The sequence below is a fragment of the Kogia breviceps genome, chromosome 18, assembly GCF_026419965.1.
Source record: "Kogia breviceps isolate mKogBre1 chromosome 18, mKogBre1 haplotype 1, whole genome shotgun sequence".
NCBI classification, from domain to species: Eukaryota; Metazoa; Chordata; class Mammalia; order Artiodactyla; family Physeteridae; genus Kogia; species Kogia breviceps.
The window spans coordinates 16,963,509-16,986,278 of record NC_081327.1 but is presented as its reverse complement, the minus strand read 5'-3'; the positions used below and the strand labels follow the sequence as shown (position 1 = coordinate 16,986,278).

Below are 22,770 nucleotides of genomic sequence, written 5' to 3'. Positions count from 1 at the left end.
CACAGGATTTGTAATTGTTTCATGGCCCTGGCACTGTCTGCTTACTCATTCCCACCGGAGGCTTACAGATGGTTGGGTATTTATTCACAATCCACACGGTCTCGCAGACGAGGGTCACTGGCTCACTATGCCCGCCCAATATGCTACATCTACATACGACCTATTCCACCCAGAGGACTGTCACCCTAGCTGTGTGCTGGAACCAGCTCCTACTGGCTTCCAAGAGTCAACTGTTAAATTTTCAGAAAATCTGCAAGCTAAACATAGTCATTATAAAAAATTAAATTATATGAGCTTACAATTAAATAAACTGTATTCAAATATGAAAGTAATATATACCCCAAACATCATTCCTAGATACTTTATTTTGTTGTGGTTTACTGCCTTCTTTGCTCTTGAGGTTATTTACATCTATTGTATCTCGATGGTGGGAATACAATATAATGGTGTGCTAATGGACACCTCTTCCCAATTCAGCTCTCTGTTCAGGGACCTCACATTGGTAGCCTGAAACTGGCCACGATGGGAGCATTGACACCACAGAAAGTGGCAAATGTGACATATCAAGGTTCCTTTAGTTTGGTTTGTTTGTAGAGTCCTTGTTACAACAGTTACGCTGGATACCGGCATATCCCCCACGGGACTGGAGTGGGTCAGGCAGCAGATAGGCTGGTGAGTGGGAGAGATGCTCTTAGCACAGTGACAGTCTGAACGGACACTGGGAAGTAGCAAGAGGAAGCAAAGAGCAGGAGCCAAAAAGCACTCCCAGAGCTCTAGAGAGCCAGAGTACTGCCAGGGGTCAAGAAAAATGACGGGGACATCTCTGGCGGTCCAGTGACGAAGACTCCAAGCTCCCAATGCACAGGGCCCGGGTTCGATCCACGGTCGGGGAACTAGAACCTGCATGCATGCCTCAACTAAGAGTTTGCATGCCTCAACTAAGAGTACGCATGCCACAACTAAAGATCCCTCGTGCCGCAACTAAGAGCCGGCATGGCCAAATAAATAAATAAATATTTTTTTAAAAAAGAAGATGAAGAAAAGCAAAATGAGGACTGAATGTCCCCCAGAGCCTGGGTAGATGCAGCAGAGTGAAAGCCCGTGCCCCAAAGAACAACACAAAGGAAGTTCTGCAGAGGAAAATCACTGTGACTGAGGAAAGGGAGCACCTAACCCTGCTCCCCCGCATCCTCAGCAAACTCCCCAAAGCCCGCTGATGTGTCTGCACCTGAAGGAAGCAGACTGAGGAGAAATGAAGCTGAGGGGCTTTGGGGTAAGCACACAATAAGGCTGCCCTTTGGCAGAAGCTCCCACCAGGTCGGGGAGGGGCTGGCTGAGTGTCTTTTCCTTCTTGAGAAAGGTTCAAGGGAGTCTTCTGGGCCTCCTACGGAACCGGTGCATTAGTTTGCTAGGGCTGCTGCAACAAGAGTACAGAAATTTATCCTCTCACAGTTCTGAAAGCTAGAAGTCTGAATTCAAGGTGTCAACAGGGTTGGTTCCTTCTGAGGTCTCTTTCCTTGGTTTGTAGGTGGTCATCATCTCCGAGCGTCTTCACGCCGTCTCCCTCTGTGTGTATCTGTGTCCTAATCTCTTCTTACAAGGACAGCATTCATATTGGATTGGGGTCCATCCTAATGACCTCATTCAACCTAATCACTTCTTTAAAGGCCTCATCTCCAAATATAGTCACATTCTGAGGCACTGGTTGTTAGGATTTCAATATAGGAATTTCTGGAGGACACAACTCAGCTCATAACAGCGAGGATATATCTGTGGAAGCTTTGGAGGCAAGGGTGGGTCCTGGAAGGCTGACCAAGACCAGCCCCAGGACAGAGGGACTGAGGAACTCTGTGCTCCAGAGGGCAGGCACTGCATCCTACCTGCCTTTATTTCCCAAATGCCAAGCACTAGGCTTGGCACTTAGTAGGGTTTCCAAAAAAATGCTTTTTGAATGAGGGGATGAATGAGCATACTACTAGAAAAGGTATTCCCGTTCTCTGCACCTTTTTTACAAACAGGTGAGAATCTTTCTGGTTTTATTTAAGGACAGGTAACGGTCCTCTTAATTTCCTCTGAGGCTGGTTCTCTTTGGACCAGGCAGGTGAGGGCTAGAACCAAACTTCATCTTGGCCCCTAACCATTCAGCATCCATCCTCTGCACCAAGTCCTCTCCATTCCCCGCCCCCCTCCCTCCCCTCAAGGAGCAGGGCTCAGAGCTCAGAGAGCTCCAAAGACCCAAGGGTATGTACACAGCCTAGGAGGAAAAAAATGTATCAGCACAAAACTATAGAGAAAACAATGCAACCTCAGGATTAATACACTTGATGAGACATAATACATCAACTAGTTTCCATGCCCATATTGTCATTTATTATTTATTTATACATTATCATGATGTGGGATAGGCATGCATTTCCATTTTTTTTTGACATTTTTTGTAGTAGGGGATCCAAAAGTAAAAGCCTCTGGGGCCTGGGAAGCTCTTGGACTGGCCCTGTGCCAGTTAGCTTTCCAGCTAGGAGAAGGAGGTCCTAGTCAGGGTAACGTGGTGGTACCCTCACCCTGTGGCATTAAGATCATCCTCAGAAAGAAGGTGCCAACCCAGCAAGGGGCCACAGAAGCTTGAGTGGAGCTGCTTCTGAAGTCAGAGACTCCATGACCGGTTTTAGGTGAAAAACGGTTTTCTAAATGTTTTTTGTTGGCCCCCCTTTCCCACCAGGCACAGATGACAGCTGTCATCATAAAGGAGACAGGACCTGAGGGGATTTTTTTCCTCTTAAGAGTGGCTTCAGAACTTGGCCAGTTGCTTTGGGAGGGAAATGAGGCAAAAGGCGAACATGTTTCTTTTTCCCAGAAAGAGCACAGCGTGAGGAACGATGATGGTGTGGCTTAGCTCCGAGAGTAACACTTGTGGGTCCTGACATCCGACATTGTGCCTTTAACAGTGAGCCGGAAAGGATTTTGAAAAAATGCCATTCTGGGCAACTGCATGTACAGCAGGTCTGCTCTGAGCAGAGAAGCATCAATATCTATTACTTAGAAACAGAGGAGAAGGCGAATTGGCAGCTGCTGGACCATCAGATGAACTGGATGAAACTCTGTTGTGTTTCGAGCCTAACTTTCCTTCTGCCTCTTACATCTCGTAATTGTCAGTGAGCTCCGTGGTACCCTTCCATGACATAACTGATCAACTGCAGGATCACGGCTAATAAACTGATATAAAAGAGCTTATTAAGACATACCTTTAAGTGTGAGATAATATGTGATTCAACACACAGCACTAACAGCGCAGAAGCCCAAGCTCGCCGCCAAGCTTACTGTGGCTTTCTGCCAGGGAATCGCGGCATATGGTACCATAATAGAGCAGGAATTTACAGCAACGGAGATGTATGAGGGAGATTAAAGCTTCATCTGTAAGGACACAGTGCGTGGCAAAAAACCACCGTTATTGTATTTTCTGCTTTGTATTCTAATGAGAAACTTAATCCCTTTCGGTAGAGTGTGGGCCCCCTCTGCTGCTGGCAGGACATATCAGGACTCTATGCACTAAGGGATCCCTGGCACCCGAGCAGAGCAGGTGGCCTGTCCTGGGAGGAGAAAGATGGGGCTGAACATTCAGAGGGACAGACTTGTTCTGTAGGCTCTGCCTCTGTGTGACACTGGGACTACCTGTAGGGCTACTGCAAGTGATGGAAAACACAAAGATGACCTGTCCACATTACCTGTGTCCATCCTGAAATAGGTCACAGAAGTGATGCTGAGAGGCAGCCCTCCCCCCTGAGTGGCGACCCTCCCCCCTCCCCCTCTCCTTCCTCCTCCTCCTTTCCCTTCTCTTTCTTCTTTTATCTCTCTCTCTCTCTCTCTCTCTCTCTCTCCTTCTTTTACCTTCCACACAGCCACCGCCAGAAGCTCCTCCGGCTCTGTTTCAGAGCCCTCCCAACAGTTTTGATACAGCTCTGGGTTCTGCCTCGTCCTAGCACGGCCAGCACCTGACTCACGTGGTACCCAGGAGACTGCATCACCCAGAAGGTTTAACACCTTCCGCCCATCAGTAAGCGACTCGTCTCAAGACACCTGGTCACACCCCACTCTAGGCCTCCCACCACCCCTCCAACTTCAAGAGTTGCTGCTTCTCGGCAACAGGATGTTTTAATGTAGTATCCACCCCAAGAGCAGAAACATTTTAGTGCCATAACTTTGATGTGTCCCTTTTGGCCAAATCTAAATAAATAAATAGACCATTCAACTCCAGCTGTTTCTGCTACCAAGATAGGTATGGGAAGAGGATGCGGCTTGGGGGTGGGGTGGGGGAGGGTCATACACCATACTCTTTGAAACTAGGACCACACTTGCTCCTCTCAGAACCATCAACCATCCTAAGCAAAGCAGCTCATTCTCCGATAATCTGGTTATTCGTGTGGTCAGTACCTCAAATTCTCTGATTTCTCTCTTAAAGTTCTAGCGGCCATACTAATGTACTTTCAGTTAGTCAACAGAGATGCCATCTGTGTGTCTGCAGACTTCCTGGTGATACTAGCAGTCTTTTACCAGGTATACATTAGCTACTGGGTGAGAGAGGTGCGGGGATACTCTAGTTCTCTGAGTTACATATGCTGATATATGATCACCTATTCTCACCTGCAGCCTGCAGAGAAAAACGTTCAATTACATTTCAGATGGCATCCTCCGGCATAGACATTTATATTTCACATCACTAATTTCAACACTCATAGCATTTATTCATTTGTTCATTTAACTCAGAAGCCTCCGCAGTCATCCAGATGAGAGGAGCTTGCCTGGCCAAGGCAGGTGGTAGAAGAGGAGGCAGGGAGGAGCCAGGCCCTGGAGAGATTTTGAAGACAGACAACAGGATATTCGGGTGAGTTGGATGTGGGGTGAGACAGAAAGAGAGGGGTCAAGGTGTCTCCAAGATCTTTGGTGCGCAGTTAACGAGGGTGCCTGTTTTTCGATCTGGTTGCAAGGTGGTGCTATTTACTGAGCTGGCAAACAATGGAGGGAGACAGGTTCTGAAGGAGAAGTCAGGATTGGTTTGGGGCACGATGCATTTCAGATGCCTGGCTGACATCCTTGTGATGATATGGGGTGGGTAGGTGGATGTTCTGCATTGGGTTCCAAGGGAGGGTGGGCTGGAGATAGAACCTGAAATTCACCAGTGTATAGATGGCACTCGATGAGATTGCCAGGGGGTGAGTATGAAAAGCCTGGGGCAGAGTCCTGGGGAAACTTGCAGATAAAGTCAGGAGGAAGCGCGAGCCCCATCCTACAAAGGAAAAGCGAGAGGAAAACCAGGAAGTCACGGGGCAAGTATCTCAAGGAGGAGCGAGAGAGCAACATTGCTCCTGATGGATTGGAATTATCTCAGTAACCCTGAACAAGGCAGTTTCAGAAAATCCTAATTGGAATGGTTCAAGAGAAAGTGAGCCATGAAGAAGTGGAGATAGCAAACAGAAACTACTTTTTTTAGTTTTGCTATAGAGGAGAGGAGAAAAATAGGGCTATGGTAGAAGGTAAATTTTATATTATGTATATTTTATCACAATTAAAAACATGTTTATTTTTAACTGTGATAAAATATACATAACATAAAATTTACCATCTTAACCATTTTTAAATGTCCAGTTCAGCTGTGTTAAGCACATTCACATTGTCATGCAACCAATCTCCAGAATTTATCTTGCAAAACTTGAACCCGGTACCCATTACATAATTCTCCATTCCCTTCTCCTCACAGACCCTGGAAACCACCATCCTACGTTCTGTCTTTATGAATTTGACTACTCTGGTATATTAATCTGCTGAGGTTCCCATAACAAATTACCACAGGCTGGGTGGCTTAAAATACATAAATTTATTTTTTCACAGTCCTGAAGCCTACGAGTCCAAGATCAAGTACTGACAGGTTTGGTTTCTCCTGAGATCTCTCTCCTTGGCTTGGAGATGGGCATCTTCTCACTGTGTCCTCACATGGCCTTTTCTCTGTGTGCATGCATCCCTGGTCTCTTCTTATAAAGACACTAGCAATACTGGGCCCCACCCATAATTACCTCTGCATTTGGAGATCCTGTCTCCAAATGCAGCCGCACTGGGAGTTAGGGCGACAACATATGAATTTAGGGTGGACACAGTTCAGTCCATAGCATCTAAGTGCTTCATATAAGTGAACTCATACAGTACATGCCCTTTTGTAACTGGAGTATTTCACTCAGCATTACAACTTCAAGGTTCCTCCACGTTGTAGTACCTGTTCCAATTTCCTTCCTTTTTAAGGCTGAATATATTCGGTGGTATATCTATACCACATTCTGTTTCTCCATTCATTCATCAGTGGGTGAATGGGTTGCTTCCACCTTATGGCTATTGTGAATAATGATGCTATGAACATGGGTGTGCAAATATCTCTTCAAGACCCTGATTTCAATTCCTTTGAGTATATACCCAGAAATGTATTACTAGATCATATGGTAACTCTATGTTTAATTTTTTGAGGAACCAACATACTACTTTCCATAGCAACTGTACCATTTTACATTCCCAACAACAGTGCACAAAGGTTCCAATTTTTCCACATTCTCCTCAACACTTGCTATTTTCTGTGTTTTGAGAGTAGTAGTCCTAATTGCTGTGAGGTGGTATCTCACTGTGGTTTTGTTTCTTTTAATTGAAGTATAGTTGATTTACAATGTTATATTAGTTTCAGGTGTACATCAAAGTGATATATATATATATATATACATATGATATCTCTCTCTATATATATGATATATACACATACTTTTTCAGATTCTTTTCCATTATAGGTTATTACAAGATATTGAATATAGTTCCCTGTCACTGTGGTTTTGATTTGCATTTCCCTAGTAATTAGTGATGTTGAGCGCCTTTTTGTGTGCTTGTTGGCCATTTGTGTATCTTCTTCGCAGAGATGTCTATTCAAGTCCTTTACCCATTTTTAATTGGGTTGTTTGTTTCATTGTTGAATTGTAGGAGTTCTCTATATTCTAGACATCAACCCCTTATCAGATATATCATTTGCAAATATTTTCTCTCATTCTGTAGGTTGCCTTTTTATTGTGTTGACAGTGTCCTGAAAGTTTTAATTTTGATGAAGTCCAATAAATTTATTTTTACTTTTGTTGCCTGTGCTTTTGGTGTCATATCCAGGAAATCATCACCAAATTCAATATCATTTTTTAAAAATTAAAAATTAAAAAAATTTTTAAATTATAAAAAGCACTTTGAGATCCTAAGAGAGTACAGAAGACATTGGCAATAGAAGAAGAATTTTAAAGTCCCATTAGGGGACTTCCCTGGTGGTGTAGTGGTTAAGATTCCACCTGCCAATGCAGGGGACACAGGTTCGAGCCCTGGTCTGGGAAGATCTCACATGCCGTGGGGCCACTAAGCCTGTGCGCCACAACTACTGAGCCCAAGTGCCACAACTACTGAAGCCCACGTGCCGAGCCAGTGCTCTGCAACAAGAAGCCACTGCTATGAGAAGCCCGCGCACTGCAATGAAGAGTAGCCCCTGCTCACCACAACTAGAGAAAGCCCGTGAGCAGCAATGAAGTCCCAACACAGCCAAAAATAAATACATCAATTAATTAATTAATTAAAGTCCTATTAATTGAGACAAAGGTTATTCAAACAAAATAGAAAATGCATATCTACTATGAACTCTTACAAGGTAAATATGAGTGCAAAAGTGTTATAAAAACAAGGAGAAATCTATAGAAACACAATTGTATGGTAAGAACTTTTAATATTTCTTTAGTCTTTGATAGATCTGGTATATAAAAAAATTAACAGGTATATAGAAGATATAAATAACTTCATGTTGTGTATGTGTCAAACTTGTCTACAACCAACAAAGGGTACAACTTTCCCAATCCCATAAAGCATTTAAAAAAATCAGTCATAAATAATGCAATGAAAAAATCTCAGGAATTTTGTTTTTTGACTTTTTTTGCGGTACGTGGGCCTCTCACTGTTGTGGCCTCTCCCGTTGCGAAGCACAGGCTCCGGACGCACTGGCTCAGCGGCCACGGCTCATGGGCCCAGCCGCTCCGCGGCACGTGGGATCTTCCCGGACCAGGGCACGAACCCATGATCCCTGCATCGGCAGGCGGATTCTCAACCACTGCGCCACCAGGGAAGCCCAAATCTCAGGAATTTTATACAAGCCTACATTCTCTGATTCCAGTGCAATTTTTTTTTAATTCAAGTGTTAAAAGTTTTTAGAATTCAAACACTTGAAATTTTATAATCTTCTGGTGGTTCACTGTACTGTTCAACAGACATTTCCAGCTTTCCATATTTTAGGCACAGGGTAGGACTGTACTTCTTCACCCCCTTTGATGTTAAGAATAGTCAAATGATTTTCTTTGGCCAATGAAATATGAAGAGAAATGATGGGTATCATTCCTGGGTGGAAACTTAAAGGGACAGTGCATGATTCACTAGGTTATCTCTGCCATGGCAACTGGTAACAGCGAGATGGCAGCTGCTCCATTAGCCTGGGTCTCAGAGTGGGGAGACCTGGAGCAGAGCCCCCAGCCAACCTCAGTGAGCAAGAAATAAACTTTTGCCATTTTAAGCCATTAATATTTTGAGAGTTTTGTTATACAGCATAGTCTAGCCCATCCTGACTGATACAAGCCTCCTAAATAACTTCTCAGCTAAAAAGATCAAAACTGCAAGTTGGAGACAAGAAAATAAGTGCTATTTTCAAAATGATGGACTGGCCACTCAGTTTTTCTCTTCTTCCCCCTAAGACCCTACAAAAACGATAGTAAAGGACTAAAATGGGAATAAATCCACAATGACAAAGGCAACAGGAAGTTGTCCATCAGTGGAAGAATGTTTTTTAAAAAATTGTGAGACTGTGTCAAGCTGATACAGAAGTAATGACACACCACAGAGGAGGTTGCTGATCTTCCCTACAGAATTCCAGAGAGGCATAAGACAGAGTACACAAGTGAGACTGGGCCAGAAACACTGGGATTACTCCAAAGGCTCTGTCTTAAACAGTCCAGTCCTTAGCTCCTCCCCTCGTTCAGAATGCAGGGCCAGGAAAGATCAACTCTGCAAGTGAAATACCTGAAAGTTCTTCCATTAAATAACAAACAAGAAAAGGGAGGAGAAGGAGAAGGAGGAGAAAGAAGGAAGAAGGAAGGAGAGAAGGAAGGGAGGGAGGGAGGGAGGGAGGAAGGAAGGAAGGAAGGGAGGGAGGGAAAGAAAGAGAGACAGAAATTTGTATTAATTTGCTAAGGGCTGCCTTAAAAAAGTACCACAAACAGGAAAAAAACCTCAAAGGAAAGAGAACTAATTCAGGAAACAGAAGAGAATTTAAAAATTTTTCTAATTATAAGCATAACTATATTCAGGAGGTTATTGCATTCAAAATCAAAAACAAGATGCTAAGTAAACAGCACAATCAGAGAACAAGAAAGGGCTCTTATAGAATGAAAATATGATGCTGAAATAAATTGAAGGCCCAGAAGATAAAACAGAAGAAATCTTCCAGAAAGCAGAGCAAAAAGACCATGAGATGGGAGACATGAAAGAAATGAGACTCAGAAGACCTTTCCAGGAGGTCCAGTTTTACAGGCATTCCCGATAAAGAAAGATAGAAATCAGAGGGGCAACATTATCAAATGAGCAATACAACAAAATCTCCAAAAGGTTAAAGTTACAGGTTTTCAGATTGAAAGTACCTACAGAGCAAACAGCACAAGGTCTTTTAAAAGACCCACATGTCTGCAAAATTTTAGAGCACTGGGAAAAAAAGAAAATACTCTAAAAGCTTCCACAAGGAAAAAAAATACCACTTATGAAGGAACAAAATTCAGATTTTTTATCACCAACACCAAATGTTAGAAAACAGATGAGATATACCTTCAAAGAGATTGACTACTAAACACAGCTGAATCATGGATTGACAAGAAAACAAACAGTTGTGGAGTTTATTTGAACAATTAGAGAGAGACAATAGTGGGTTGTATATCAGTTAGATGATATTATTTTATCTACATTAATTTATTGAGTTCAATAACTGTAGTGTAGTTATGCATGACAATGTCTTTGTTCTTAGGATATACATACTTAGGGGTGAAGTGACATGATATCTGAAAGTTACATTCAAATGGTTCAGAAAAACTGTGCGTGTGTGTGTGTGTGTGTGTGTGCATGCATGCACACCACATGTGTGTAGACAGAAAGATATACTAAATGTGGCAAAATCTTAATGATTAGCGGATCTATGTGAAGGACATATAGGTGTTCTTTTCACTATTCCTTCCATTTTTTTAATAGATTTGAAAATTTTCAAAATGAAAAGTAAGGAATTTAAGAAATACAGCCGATACATAACAAAGCTGTAAGGGAAAATAGCAAATAATTTTTTTAATTTAAAATAATTCAGAGGGAAAATTCTTTTTTCTAGAAGTTTATAATTAACCAAACAATTAAAGTATAAGATTAAATATTCAGACATGCAAGAACATAGAAATTTTACCTACCACCTCTTTTTCTTAGAAAACTACTTGAAGATGTGCTTCAAAAAGATGAGGGGTTAAACCAGGAAAGAAAACAGGGAAAATCCAAAAAACAGGATACAACCTAAAACAGCAACCAAGGGAAATCCAGAACGACAGGAATGCAACAGGCCTAGAAAGGAAGCTGTCCAGATTAAAGAGAGAGGAGGAAGACAGGTATCTAAGAAAAGTAAAGCCTGTCAGAACACATGATATGATGGAGAGTTTAGAAATGTTCAGTTTTCTTTGATAAAGAAAAACAAGGCACCCCAATTTCACTGCAGCATTATACACAAGAGACAGGTCATGGAAACAACCTGAGTGTCCATCAGTGGATGAATGGATAAAGAAAATGAGGCATATGTATACAACAGAATACCATTCAGCCATAAAAAAGAAGGAAATCCTGCCATTTGAGACAACATGGATGGACCTAGAGGGTATTATGCTCCGCGAAATAAGTCAGACAGGGAAAGACGAATACCATATGATTTCACTTATATGTGGAATCTAAAACAAAACAAGTGAACTGCAAAGGAGTTATAGATAAAACCGAAACAGAGTCACAGATACAGAGAACAAACGAGTGGTTGCCAGAGGAGAGCTGGGGTGGAGGAGGGAGAGAAATGGGTGAGGGAGATCAAGAGGTACACACTTCCAGTTACAAAATACATGAGTCACAGGGCAAAATGTACTGCATAGGGAATAGAGTCCACAATAATGTAATATCTCTGTATGGTGACAGACGGTAACTAGACTTATCATGGTGATCATTTTGAAATGTACAGAAATGTTGAATCACTATGTTGTGCACCAGGCACTAACAGTGCTGTGGGTCAATTATACTTCAAACAAACAAACAAACTCGCAGAAAAAGAGATCAGATTTGTGGTTACCAGAGGCAGGGGGAGGGGGGTTTGAGGGGAGGAGGAATTGGATGAAGGTGGTCAGAAGTTAGAGACTGCCAGTTATAAGGTGAAGAAGTCCTAGGGATGTAATGTACAACATGATTCATATAATTATATTATACTTTACTTTATATTACGCATGTAAATTGTTAAGAGAGTAAATCCTGGGCTTCCCTGATGGCACAGTGGTTGAGAGTCCGCCTGCCGATGCAGGGGACACGAGTTCGTGCCCCGGTCCGGGAAGATCCCACATGCCGCGGAGCGGCTGGGCCCGTGAGCCATGGCCGCTGAGCCTGCGCGTCCGGAGCCTGTGCTCCGCAACGGGAGAGGCCACAACAGTGAGAGGCCCGTGTACCACAAAAAAAGAGTAAATCCTGAGTTCTCATCACAAGGAAAAATTATTTTTTCTTTTCTTCCTTTTTCTTTTTTCTTTTTTTTTTTTGTATCTATAGGAGATGATGGATGTTCACTAAACTTATTGTGGTGATCATGTCACAATGTATCTAAGTCAAATCATTATGCTGTTCACCTTAAATTTATACAGGGCTGTAGGTCAATTATATCTCAATGAAAAGGAAGGGAAAAAAGACTGAATTATGATTACAGATTGGAATATGAATAAGATGTAGCACAGATAATAAGCACAGACAATAGAAGCTGAGAATGTAGAAAAAAGGATGCAAACTTACTGGAAGGTTAGAGATGCTGGCATCTTCATCTTTTAAAACTGGGAGTCAAGAGACACTGTCTATACCTGATGAAATAAGAAAGAGAAGGTATAAGTGTGTTGCTTAAACAATACAACTTTGGAACTGAAAATAGTAATATGTGTATTAGGAAACCAGGGAAGAAAAATAGGAGCTGTGGAGTGTGTCAAACCCCTATCCATCAGGGGATTAGAAAATGTCTAAACTATATAAATGAAGACATCATAGCATAGGTATGTTATTTAAATATATAGCCTCTTGGGGCTTCCCTGGTGGCACAGGGGTTTAGAATCCACCTGCCAATGCAGGGCACATGAGTTCAAGCCCTGGTCCGGAAAGATCCCACATGCCATGGAGCAAATAAGCCAACCGTGTGCCACAACTACTGAGCCTGTGCTCTAGAGCCTGCGAGCCACAACTACTGAGCCTGCGCTCTACAGCCCGCGAGCCACAACTACTGAAGCCCGTGCGCCTAGAGCCTGTGCTCTGCAACAAGAGAAGCCACCGCAATGAGAAGCCGGTGCACTACAGCAAAGAGTAGCCCCAGCTCGCTGCAACTAGAGAAAGCCCGTGAGCAGCAACAAAGACCTAACACAGCCAAAAATAAATTTTAAAAATTAATTTTTTTAAAAAAAAGAGGAAACAACCCAAGTAATGAATGGATAAACAAAATGTGGTTATATATATTATATATATAATATATATATATGAGAGAGAAATGTTATTAAATAGGAAAGAAATTCTGACACACGCTATACAATATGTGAGACAGGCTGGGACCTGGGACCCTTTTCTGCAGTGCTCACACCTGGACAAACCTCTCCTCAAGCAACAAAATACAAAGAAGCTATAGGGACTAAAAATAACTGTGCACATGTGCATTTGGGGCAAATTCTGGACAAGGTACAAAGAGACCAAAAAGCCCAACTGCCACTTCTGAAGAGCTGCGTGCAAAAACAGGGTGTCTGAAGCATAAGCAGGGTACTGTGCATGCCTCCTGCAGTCGACACCACCAAAGGGGTGGGCAAAACACCTAAGGCCCCCGCTCTGGCCCGACCCCTGGACACACCCCTACCCTCACCCCATATAAGGTACCAGCTCATCAGCCCCAGGGAGTGAACAAGGGAAACTGTTACTTGTTCTCGTTCCCCCCCAATAAAGCCTCGCCTGAATTTCTTGTCTAGCCTCTGATCATTTCTATTGATTGGGGAAGGCCAAGAACCCTGATCGGTGTCACATGGATGAATCTTGAAGACATTATGCTAAGTGAAGTAGGCTAGTCACAAAAGGACAAATGCTGTATGATTCCACTTGTATAGGTACCTATAACAGGCAAATTCAGAGACAGAAAGTTGAATGGTTCAAGGGCTGGGGGGAAGGGGGGATAGGGCACAGTTTTCGTTTTACAAGATGAAAAGAGTCCTAGAGATTGCACAAGGTGAACGCATTTAACACTACTTAACTGTGAACTTAAAATGGTTAAAGTGGTAAATTTTATATTTTGTCACAACTGAAAAGACAGCACATGCACGACACAGGGTTAGGGAGCTGACATTGCGGCCAACACACACCAATGTCCCCACTCCAAAGGCGCACTTTTACCGCCAGGGAATTCACTCAGGACAGTGTGTGTGTGTGTGTGTGTCTGTGTGTGTGTGTCTGTGTGTGTGTGTCTCTCTGTGTGTGTGTGTCTCTGTGTGTGTGTGTGTGTGGTGTGCCCTGGATCCCACAGCCCCCAAGCCAACCTCTGAGGAAAGGCCCATCTGATTCCGACTCTCAGCCTCCAAGTTTGTTTTAACTTGGCTTCGTAACTGCAGGATGACCAGGGAGTCTCTATTTGCTCCAGCCCCACCCCCAACCCACTTTAAGGGTACAATTTAATATTTCTGAACAAATTTTAAAATTGTGCGACCATCACCACCATCCAGTTTTAGAACATTTCCATCACTCCGCTTAGCGTTTCTAAGCGCCCAGATCCTCATCTGTAAATTAAGATAACATGAGCCCAGCACATTACAGGCCACCAACATATTTTACCTATTATTGTACTTGTTGAGGATGGCCTGTTTCTAGGTTACTATCTTTTCCCACACGCAGCCAGATCTTTTCCCGGCTGGCGGCCAGCGCGCGCAGAGCACAGATTTACAGCGGGGATGTGGAAACGAAGTCCGGAAGGCACCGCGCAGCGGTTCTTCCCCGCAAGTCGCAGCCAACGATCGCCGAATCGGGTCTCTCCCCGCACCCTGGCTGCGGCGCGCGGCGTGGCTCCGGGCTGGATTGGTGATGCCTGGGCGCTGCGGGCGCCTGCGCAGTGGGGAGGGCGGTGCGCACGCTGAGGGGCTGCCTGTGGTCTCTCGAGTGGGCTGGAGCGTGGCCGCGGCTGCTTCCTCAGGACGGTCGCACCATGGCGGAGGAGGAGCTCGAGGCGCTGAGGAAGCACAGGCTGGCCGAGCTTCAGGCGAAGCACGGGGTGAGCGTGCCCGCCCCTCCGCCAGGCCCGTCCCCTGAGGGGTGCCGCCTTCGCCCGAGGTGAAGGGCGCGGCCCCGGGCGGAGGCTCCAGGCGCTGACGCCCCAGCTCTCCCAGCGGCCGAGGACCCCGCCTCCGCCGGTGGCGGCCTCCTGGTCGCTTCTGAGCAGGCTCGGTCCCTCTCCCAGCCGCGCGGGGTCTCGGGTGGCCAGTGGACCACGTGCTGCCCCGGGCGGGTCGGGCGCGGGCCTCTCCCGGGCAGGGGCTGGTTCTCGTCCGGGCAGGCATTGGTCCCAAACAGAATTCTCAGCCCCTCGGGTCCCTCGGTGCCTTTAGCTCGTGGATCTAGCCTGCTTCGACTAGCGTTCCTGCCGAATGTTTTCTAGAATTTAATTGTTCCGACCCAAGGGTCTGCTGTGTGCCAGGTGTTGAGGGTACAGTGGGGAACATCGCCTGATGGAGTTGACAGTCCCGGGGAGGGTCAGGCACCAAACTAATCCCTTAGATAAAACGCCCAAGTAAGGGCTCTACTGCAAAGAGGAAGGGAGTAGCGTGTTAGAGGTGGAGCGGGATGGTCTGGAAGGAAGGGCTGTTTGAATCTTCAGCGTCCCCAATACCGAAGCACATTTTCTTTTACAGAAATTATTCTTACCACGTAAAACACGGTTTCGTAGAGCAAGGACTCTTCTCCCTAATGGTTGTTTGTATTCTAAAACATTCTCTTAGATTGTGACTTTAGAAGCTTATCAAAACGTTGTAGTAAAGTAAGTGGAAACTATCAGTTTGACTTTTGTGAGACCCGGCTTTTAATTATTTGGTAAGCCGTCTCTAGCACTACAGGAGCCTGTTAGGTATCAGAAAGAAAATAGGAGTTCCTGTTTTTTTCCCCCTGTGAAATTACTAAGAGATAAAATTGTTTTTTCAGGACCCTGGCGATGTAGCACAACAGGAAGCAAAGCAAAGGTACGGGCTGGAACTCTGAACTGTTTTTTGTTTTTAATGTAGTGGCTCTTTTTTTAAAATTAAGGAGTACTTGACATACGTTAGTTTCAGGTGTACAGCATAATTATTCCGTATTTGTACATATTGTGAAATGATTCTCACAATAGGTCTAGTTAACATCCATCACCACACATACTTAACAAGCTTTTTTTCTTGTGATGAGAACTTTTAACACCTACTCTGTTGGCAACTTTCAGACATGCAATACAGTATTATTAACTATAGTCACCATGCTGGACATTCATCCCCACGACTTATGTATAACTGGAAGTTTATACTTTTCTGATTATCTTCACTCATTTGGCCCACCTCCCAACACCGATCTCTTGGTCTGTTCTCTGAGTCTGTGGGAACTCTGAACTTTTTGAAGGATGGTTTCACCAAATTTTTTTTTTTTTTTTTTTTTTTTTACTTTAGTCACCTTAATAGGTGTGTGACTCTTAAAGATCTTCCTGGCATAGTGATTTTTCCAGAAATCATCATCACTGTTTGTTATTATGTTTGTTAAATAAACATGTATGGAACCCCACAGCACTTATTACTTTGTATTGCAATTACTGATAGATGTTTCTCTGCTAAACTGTGATTACCTTAAAACCAACATAATCATAGGACTACCTCACAGGTATGTGGTGAGGATTGCAGGGGTTCAGTGCTTCACATTTAGTTAAGTGCTCAATAGTATTAACTATCATTCTATTCTCAATGTTATTTTATCCCAGAATATCACAGAGCACCTCACACTTGGCAGGTTTATTGAATGAATGTCTAGTTACCCCATCATGCTACCTTTTTTTTCCTAACTGATTAAAAAAAAACACATAAGATAAAATTTACCATCTTAACTCTTTTTAAGAGTATAATTCAGTCATATGAACTATATTCTCATTGTTGTGCCACAAATCTCTAGAACTTTTTCATCTTGCAAATCTGAAACTATGCCTATTAAACTCCCCATGCCACCCCCATACCTCCCAGGGCTACCTTTTAACTCATTCGTTCCTGCAGCAAATACTGAGCACCCGCTCTCGGTCAGGCACTGTGTTGTGTCTATAGAGATAGGCAAGGTGGAGAAGGTTCCTGCCCTTATGTAGCTTACATTAGAGGGAGAAGACAGATGGTAAGCACCTGGGATAGTGCTAAGAAGAAAATAAAACTACCGTGTGAATTTCACTGATTATAAGATGTGCATTTTTTTTCACATTCTGACATATCTGACATTCGAATGTGTCTCATAACTGATTGCTCTTGTCCTGGATTCTTTCAAAGAGGATTAACTTTTGCTTCTGCCATCATGTGGGTCATTTCTAACCTGACACCTCTTAAAATTCACTGCTTGAGGTTCCCCCTTTCTCCACACTGGTGCTGTGAATTCAGACAGCAAACCTGTAAGACTATAGCTTGAAGTTCAAATTCTCAGAGACACTTTTTTCTTCCTCCACTCAGGGCCAAGGTTGTAGCACGCACACTTCCTTGCTGTTCCTTTCTGCATAGTGGGTTTATTTCTTGTTTACCGTGTATTGAAGGTGTTGCTCTGGGATGATACCCCAGCTTTGAGTGAGGGTCTCGTATTAGACACCTCATCTACGGTGTCTTTCATTCTTGGAGATATAGAATACTATGGTGTGTTTTCTACTCTATGGCCTCTTAGATTTAGTGAAATGTAGTAATAGTTTGTGGTGGCAGGGTTGAAGTACTCAGGAGTGATAAGGAAATGGCCTATGGAAGTGGGCTTCAGTCTGTGTTCCATGAACCCCAGGGCTTCTCAGATGGAGGCAGTTAGTAGGCACAGCCAGCTTGAGCTCCCCTTCGAATTCAGCCAAAGAATCTCTGCTTTTGTCTGTGTTACGTATTAAGTTCCTTGAAGGGCTTCATTTGAAAACAATTTCTGCTTAAAAGTTTGAAACCACTGTCCTGTGAACTTGAAATAGTTCCTACTTGGATAGTTAGGAAGATGCAAGGATAGAAGCAGAGTTATAATTTAACTCTCCTCCCAACCCAAAAACTAGAACTGAGAGTCTGGAAATAACGGGATCTGGTCCTACCTTGGCCACAGTTACCTGTGTCTCCTTAACATTGCCTCCGTGGACCTCAGCTTCTTTATCTCTAAGAAAATTACAGGGATTAATCACTTGGTCCTTGTAGTTGCCTGAAATCTTACTATAAATTTCTAGCACCTCTCACACACTAGGTACTTAATAAATGTTTATAATCGTGGTTGAACTGAAACTCTGATTAGGAAAATGTGAAATTTTACCTTTCAACCTCACAAAATATAAAGATATACACACAAAATATAATGCTGGCCTTTGAGTGTAAGAGTGGATTCGTTACATTTTTCTATGTTCAATAGGAATGCTGACAGCTTAGTTCTAATTTTGCTTGACCTGTTTTTGTTGTAGGGAAGCAGAAATGAGGAACAGTATCTTAGCCCAAGTTCTGGATCAGTCAGCCCGGGCCCGATGTAAGCATCTTCAGTTTTCTTTAAGTTATTTCCATAAAATTGGCTTGAGTTATTTGAATGGGGAGACATATATGAAATTGTTGCTATCTCTAGATTAAATATTTGTTTAACCTTAAAACGTGAGATACAGATTATCTGTAAGAAATGTTAAGTTTATAAACCTAAAGAAATGTACTTAAATCATTATTAGAAGTACCAGCCCCATTCTCTCCTACCAATGAGATGATCTCCAAGTGCGTACAGTCGGCCCTCTGTATCCGTGGAGTCAGAATCCACAGATACAGATGGCTGATAGTACTACACCATTTCATATAAGGGCTTGAGCATCCTCGGATTTTGGCATCCTCAGGGGGTCCTTGCAGGTATGAAGGGACGGCTGTGTTAGGTAAAATTTGTAGGAAACAACTAACTCTAAAATCGAGTCAGTCACAGAATGTTGCTGGTAGTTGACACGGGTGACTGGGGGCTCTGGTTTATTGTACAGGCAGACCTTGGGGGATATTGCAGCTTTGGTTCCTGACCACCACAGTATATAGCGAGTCACACAAATTTTTTAGTTTCCCAACGCATATAAAGGTTAAGTTTATACTATACTGTAGTCTGTTAAGTGTGCAATAGCCTTATGTCTAAAAACACAGTGTACATACCTTAATTAAAAAATACCTTATTGTAAAAAAAAAAAGCCCTTATTGCTAAAAACTGTTAATCATCAGCTGAGCCTTCAGCAAGTCATGATCTTTTTGCAATAACATCAAAAATCATTGCTCACAGATCACCGTAACATATATAATAATAATAATAGTTCAGAAATATTGTGAGAATTACCAAAATGTGACACAAAGACATGAAGTGAGCAAGTGCTATTGGAAAAATGATGCCAATAGACCTGCTCCAAGCCGAGTTGCCACAAACCTTCATTTGTGAAAAACACAGTATCTGTGAAGCTCAATAAAATGAGGTATGCCTGTATTGTCCATTTTAGTGTATGTTTTTTCATAATAAAATTTTTCATAAAAACCATTTTTAAAAAATATTAAATGATCCAGTATCTTCTCTATTGTAACTTGAAGCCCAGCTTAGAAGAGGCAGGTTTAGATGAATCACTACGATTATGTATGTGTAGCAATATATAAATTGCTTTTCAGAGGGCAATAGTGCCTTTTTTTTTTTTTTTTTTTTTTTTTTTTTAAACATGGAGCTTAGAATCTGAGGACCCAAGTTTAATCTTGGCTCTGCTACAACCTCTGTGTGGTCTTGACTGAGATTGACACAGCTGAAGTCAAGTTTTACTCGTTTTTAAGAGGAGTAACAATAGCGTCTGCCTTACCTACCTTGCTAGTCTCAAGACATGAATAAGTCGAGGGCTTTGGAAATGTCAGTGCTTAGTTTCAAAGTATAATATAAGTGCATTTAGTTCTGACTTCTTTGTGTGTATGTGTATATAGATATATATATTTTTTTCCTTTTTAGTAAGTAACTTAGCACTTGTAAAGCCTGAGAAAACTAAAGCAGTAGAGAATTACCTTATACAGATGGCACGGTATGGACAACTAAGTGGGAAGGTAAGCTTGGACTGCCTTGAGGCAGTTTTAACCTATTGTTACCTACTTTATCAAAACATTTTCAGAAGGTCAGTTTTATCTCTTTCTGGTTGCAGAATTCTTGTTGAAGCAGATTTTAGAGGAGAGAATAGTTGTATCTACCATCGTTCCTAAAAGATAACTAATTGTCTTTTCTAAAATCCTCTGCTTTCCTTTTCTGACATTGCTGTGGAACCAGTGACTATTAGGGTCAGCTAGCCTAAATTGCTTCTACACTGGAAACAAGGTTTGTCAATAATACTAATGAAAACAGGTAAAGTTACGCTTGTTTTGCAAATGAAAAGGTGCTAAAATTCCTGGTTATTATGTGCGTTGCTGTAATGCCATGATGGGTATATTCTGCATCTCTGACCTTGCTTCAAGACCCAGGCGAGCCCCACCTGCACTGGGAAGCCCTCTGCCCGCCACCACAGCCTACAGGGGTCAGCCTGCCCTGAACCCCTTACACTGAGAATGTGTGTGGAAGAGAAAACAACTGCTTCATCTTTTTTGAGTGACTCGTCTCCTGCTTTTAAGCTTCTCAAGGTTTCAGGGGCAGAGGATGGTGTATCTCTGTCCCTGACACTTAACACAGTGGTGTAGGTGGTTGTCTTTGTCTGCCAGTGGTGATGAAGGTGTTCTTAAGTACCTGTTAATTTTGTATTTTTCGAGGAAGCTAACTCATGGATACTTTTCCTCCCTCAAATGAAGACCAGCAGAGCAGATTTTGTGTGGAACTTAAACCAAGAGTTATAGCCAGTGGCTTCAGCCCACTGTCGCACTCCCCTTCCCTCTTGACCTCTACCCCCGCACCCCGGAAGGACTAAAACCATTCAGTCTGCTGAGGTCAATTCTTTGTTTTAAAAAAATACTGTTTTTCTCTGTGTATCCTAGGTATCAGAGCAAGGTTTAATAGAAATCCTTGAAAAAGTAAGCCAACAAACAGAAAAGAAAACAACAGTTAAAGTAAGTTTCCCCAAATGCACACGGCAAAAGAAAGACTGATATTTTAAATAAGCATTGCATCTGCATGTACTGTATCAAACATGTTTCAGCCCATAGACATTTTCATTTCATAACCCAGGGAAGTTTTGGGAGAAAGGCTGCATATATTGAGGGCCTAATTTTCAAGGCTCTTCTATTGTTTTGAAACACTAAGTTGTTTTAAAGACAGACAGAACTGTCTCCCTGTAGTAGGTAGAAATTTGTGTTCTCAGAAAATCTGAGTTACACTTTGTGAAACATGTTATGATTCTCATTTAATTTTTCCCCCAGTTCAGCAGAAGAAAAGTAATGGACTCTGATGAAGATGACGATTATTGAATTTAAGATGTCTAGAGACTGGAGCTTAATGGAGCAATTCTAGGACAGATAACACTTGGCAGAAGTTAAGGTTTTGATGGGATGTTTACTTTGTTTACTGTCTATATGCCTTTTAAAAATAAACTTGTTATGCAAAATAAAACAATTTGGACAGACTTGTTTTAAAACCATAGCAGAATGAACAGAAGACTTGCATTTTCAATTTTTTTCCTTTCCTATCAAAAGTTTTTGAACATGTGTAGCAGCATGAATATATCCTTTGTAATTGTGACATTAGCATTAGGTGGGAAGATGGCCTGAGCAGAAATAGAAGCTGCTCAGTCATCTTCAGTAAAAAGAAAATAGCAGTGTCCGGTAACATCATGGGATTTAAGACTCATGGATTAAGCTGAGTCAACTTTAATATTTCCAAGACATAGGTTCTGAAAGCAGGTAAGCTATTTTTTTTCCTGAAGATAGTACTTATATTTAATGTGGGAAAATTCCTAGCTTCGGTTTCATTTATAATATGCTTTTCAAAGGCATTGAGACTAAATTAACAAATATGACCCCTATCCAAACAACCTCTGTAACTAGAGGATACATCCATTGGAAAAAAATTACCAAAATAACTGAGACATGATGGTAATAATACTTCAACACTAGTAAACATGTTTGTAAGAGAAATGATTTCTAATGATTCACATCCAGTTGAGACAGTTTAGTGGTTAAACATTTTGGTAGAAATGTTCTGGGTCTTCACTGATAAGGTTGCCAGGTAACTTAAAGCAAACGTCATCTCTTGGGACTTCCCTGGTGGCACAGTGGTTAAGACCCCGTGCTCCCAATGCAGGGGTCCCGGGTTCGATCCCTGGTCAGGAAACTAGGTCCCACATGCATGCTGCAACTAAGAGTTCACCTGCCACAACTAAGGAGCCCACCTGCTGCAACTAAGACCCAGCACAACCAAATAAATAAGTATATTTTTTTAAATGTCATCCCTTATATTGTGCTTTACTCCCACCAGGTTATGAAAAACTGTGCTCATAAATTTAAATCATAGACTTAACTCTAGGAAGTTCCCTGGCGGTCCAGTGGTTAGGACTCGGCACTTTCACTGCCTTGGCCCGGGTTCAATCCCTGGTCAGGGAACTAAGATCCCGCAAGCTGTGTAGCACAGCCAAAAATAAATAAACTGAACTCTCAAGTGAGCTGTTTGGTGTAACCTTGTAGATAGATGTCTTAGTCCTGGGAGGCCTAGCCCTAGAGGAAGTTCATAACATTTAATGAGATGAATAGGATTAGTAGCAGGAAAGTGATGGGAAATGTGGTTTACAATCCCAATCTCTGCTTTAGCTAGCACACTGCTGATATATGTTCAAACTACATTTGAGATTTTACTATGTTTGAGACTTGAAATTTGTAACCATAGATGCTGAAGAAAGTCACTGTTAGAATAAAGTGTCTAGTATTCCTGAATAAATGAATGAGTAGAACCATTAAGAACATCAAAAGTTTTTCAGAGTAACAGTAAATCATCAAAAGTAAAATCTGATCAAGGATTTTGAAAAAAAAATTCCCAGTTACAGGTAAATTTTGTTTTACGTCTCATTTACATAGAAACGCTGGAGAGAGACTAGACAATTCTCAGCAAGTTTGCTATACACTTTCTCTTGCAGAATAACCTCTGTCCTGATGGCAGCTACCAATGTGAATGTGTTTAAAGATTGTCAACCTCCCATCCTTCAGAGATACGCGAGAATGTGTACAAGGATAGAGGTTCTTG

The 22,770-nt window shown here is 42.4% G+C and overlaps 1 protein-coding gene and 1 long non-coding RNA gene across 5 annotated transcripts in view; one reads left to right on the top strand and one right to left on the bottom strand.

Moving 5' to 3' along the window:
* Positions 1 to 14,780, bottom strand: part of LOC131745545 (uncharacterized) — a 95,713-nt gene extending 80,933 nt beyond the window's left edge. For all 4 annotated transcript variants that reach the window (XR_010837932.1, XR_010837930.1, XR_010837933.1 and 1 more), the window contains exons 1-2: positions 14,206 to 14,780; positions 12,151 to 12,215 (exon numbers count right to left, since the gene is read on the bottom strand). This is a non-coding gene — a long non-coding RNA (uncharacterized lncRNA). The remainder of the gene's footprint in view (positions 1 to 12,150; positions 12,216 to 14,205) is intronic.
* Positions 14,465 to 21,150, top strand: PDCD5 (programmed cell death 5). Its single transcript, XM_059046041.2, has 6 exons — positions 14,465 to 14,638; positions 15,562 to 15,599; positions 18,041 to 18,102; positions 19,573 to 19,664; positions 20,577 to 20,648; positions 20,958 to 21,150. Exons 1-6 carry the CDS (start codon positions 14,573 to 14,575, stop codon positions 21,003 to 21,005), a joined length of 378 nt encoding a protein of 125 aa, XP_058902024.1. The 5' UTR covers positions 14,465 to 14,572; the 3' UTR covers positions 21,006 to 21,150.
* Positions 21,151 to 22,770: the final 1,620 nt, after the last annotated feature.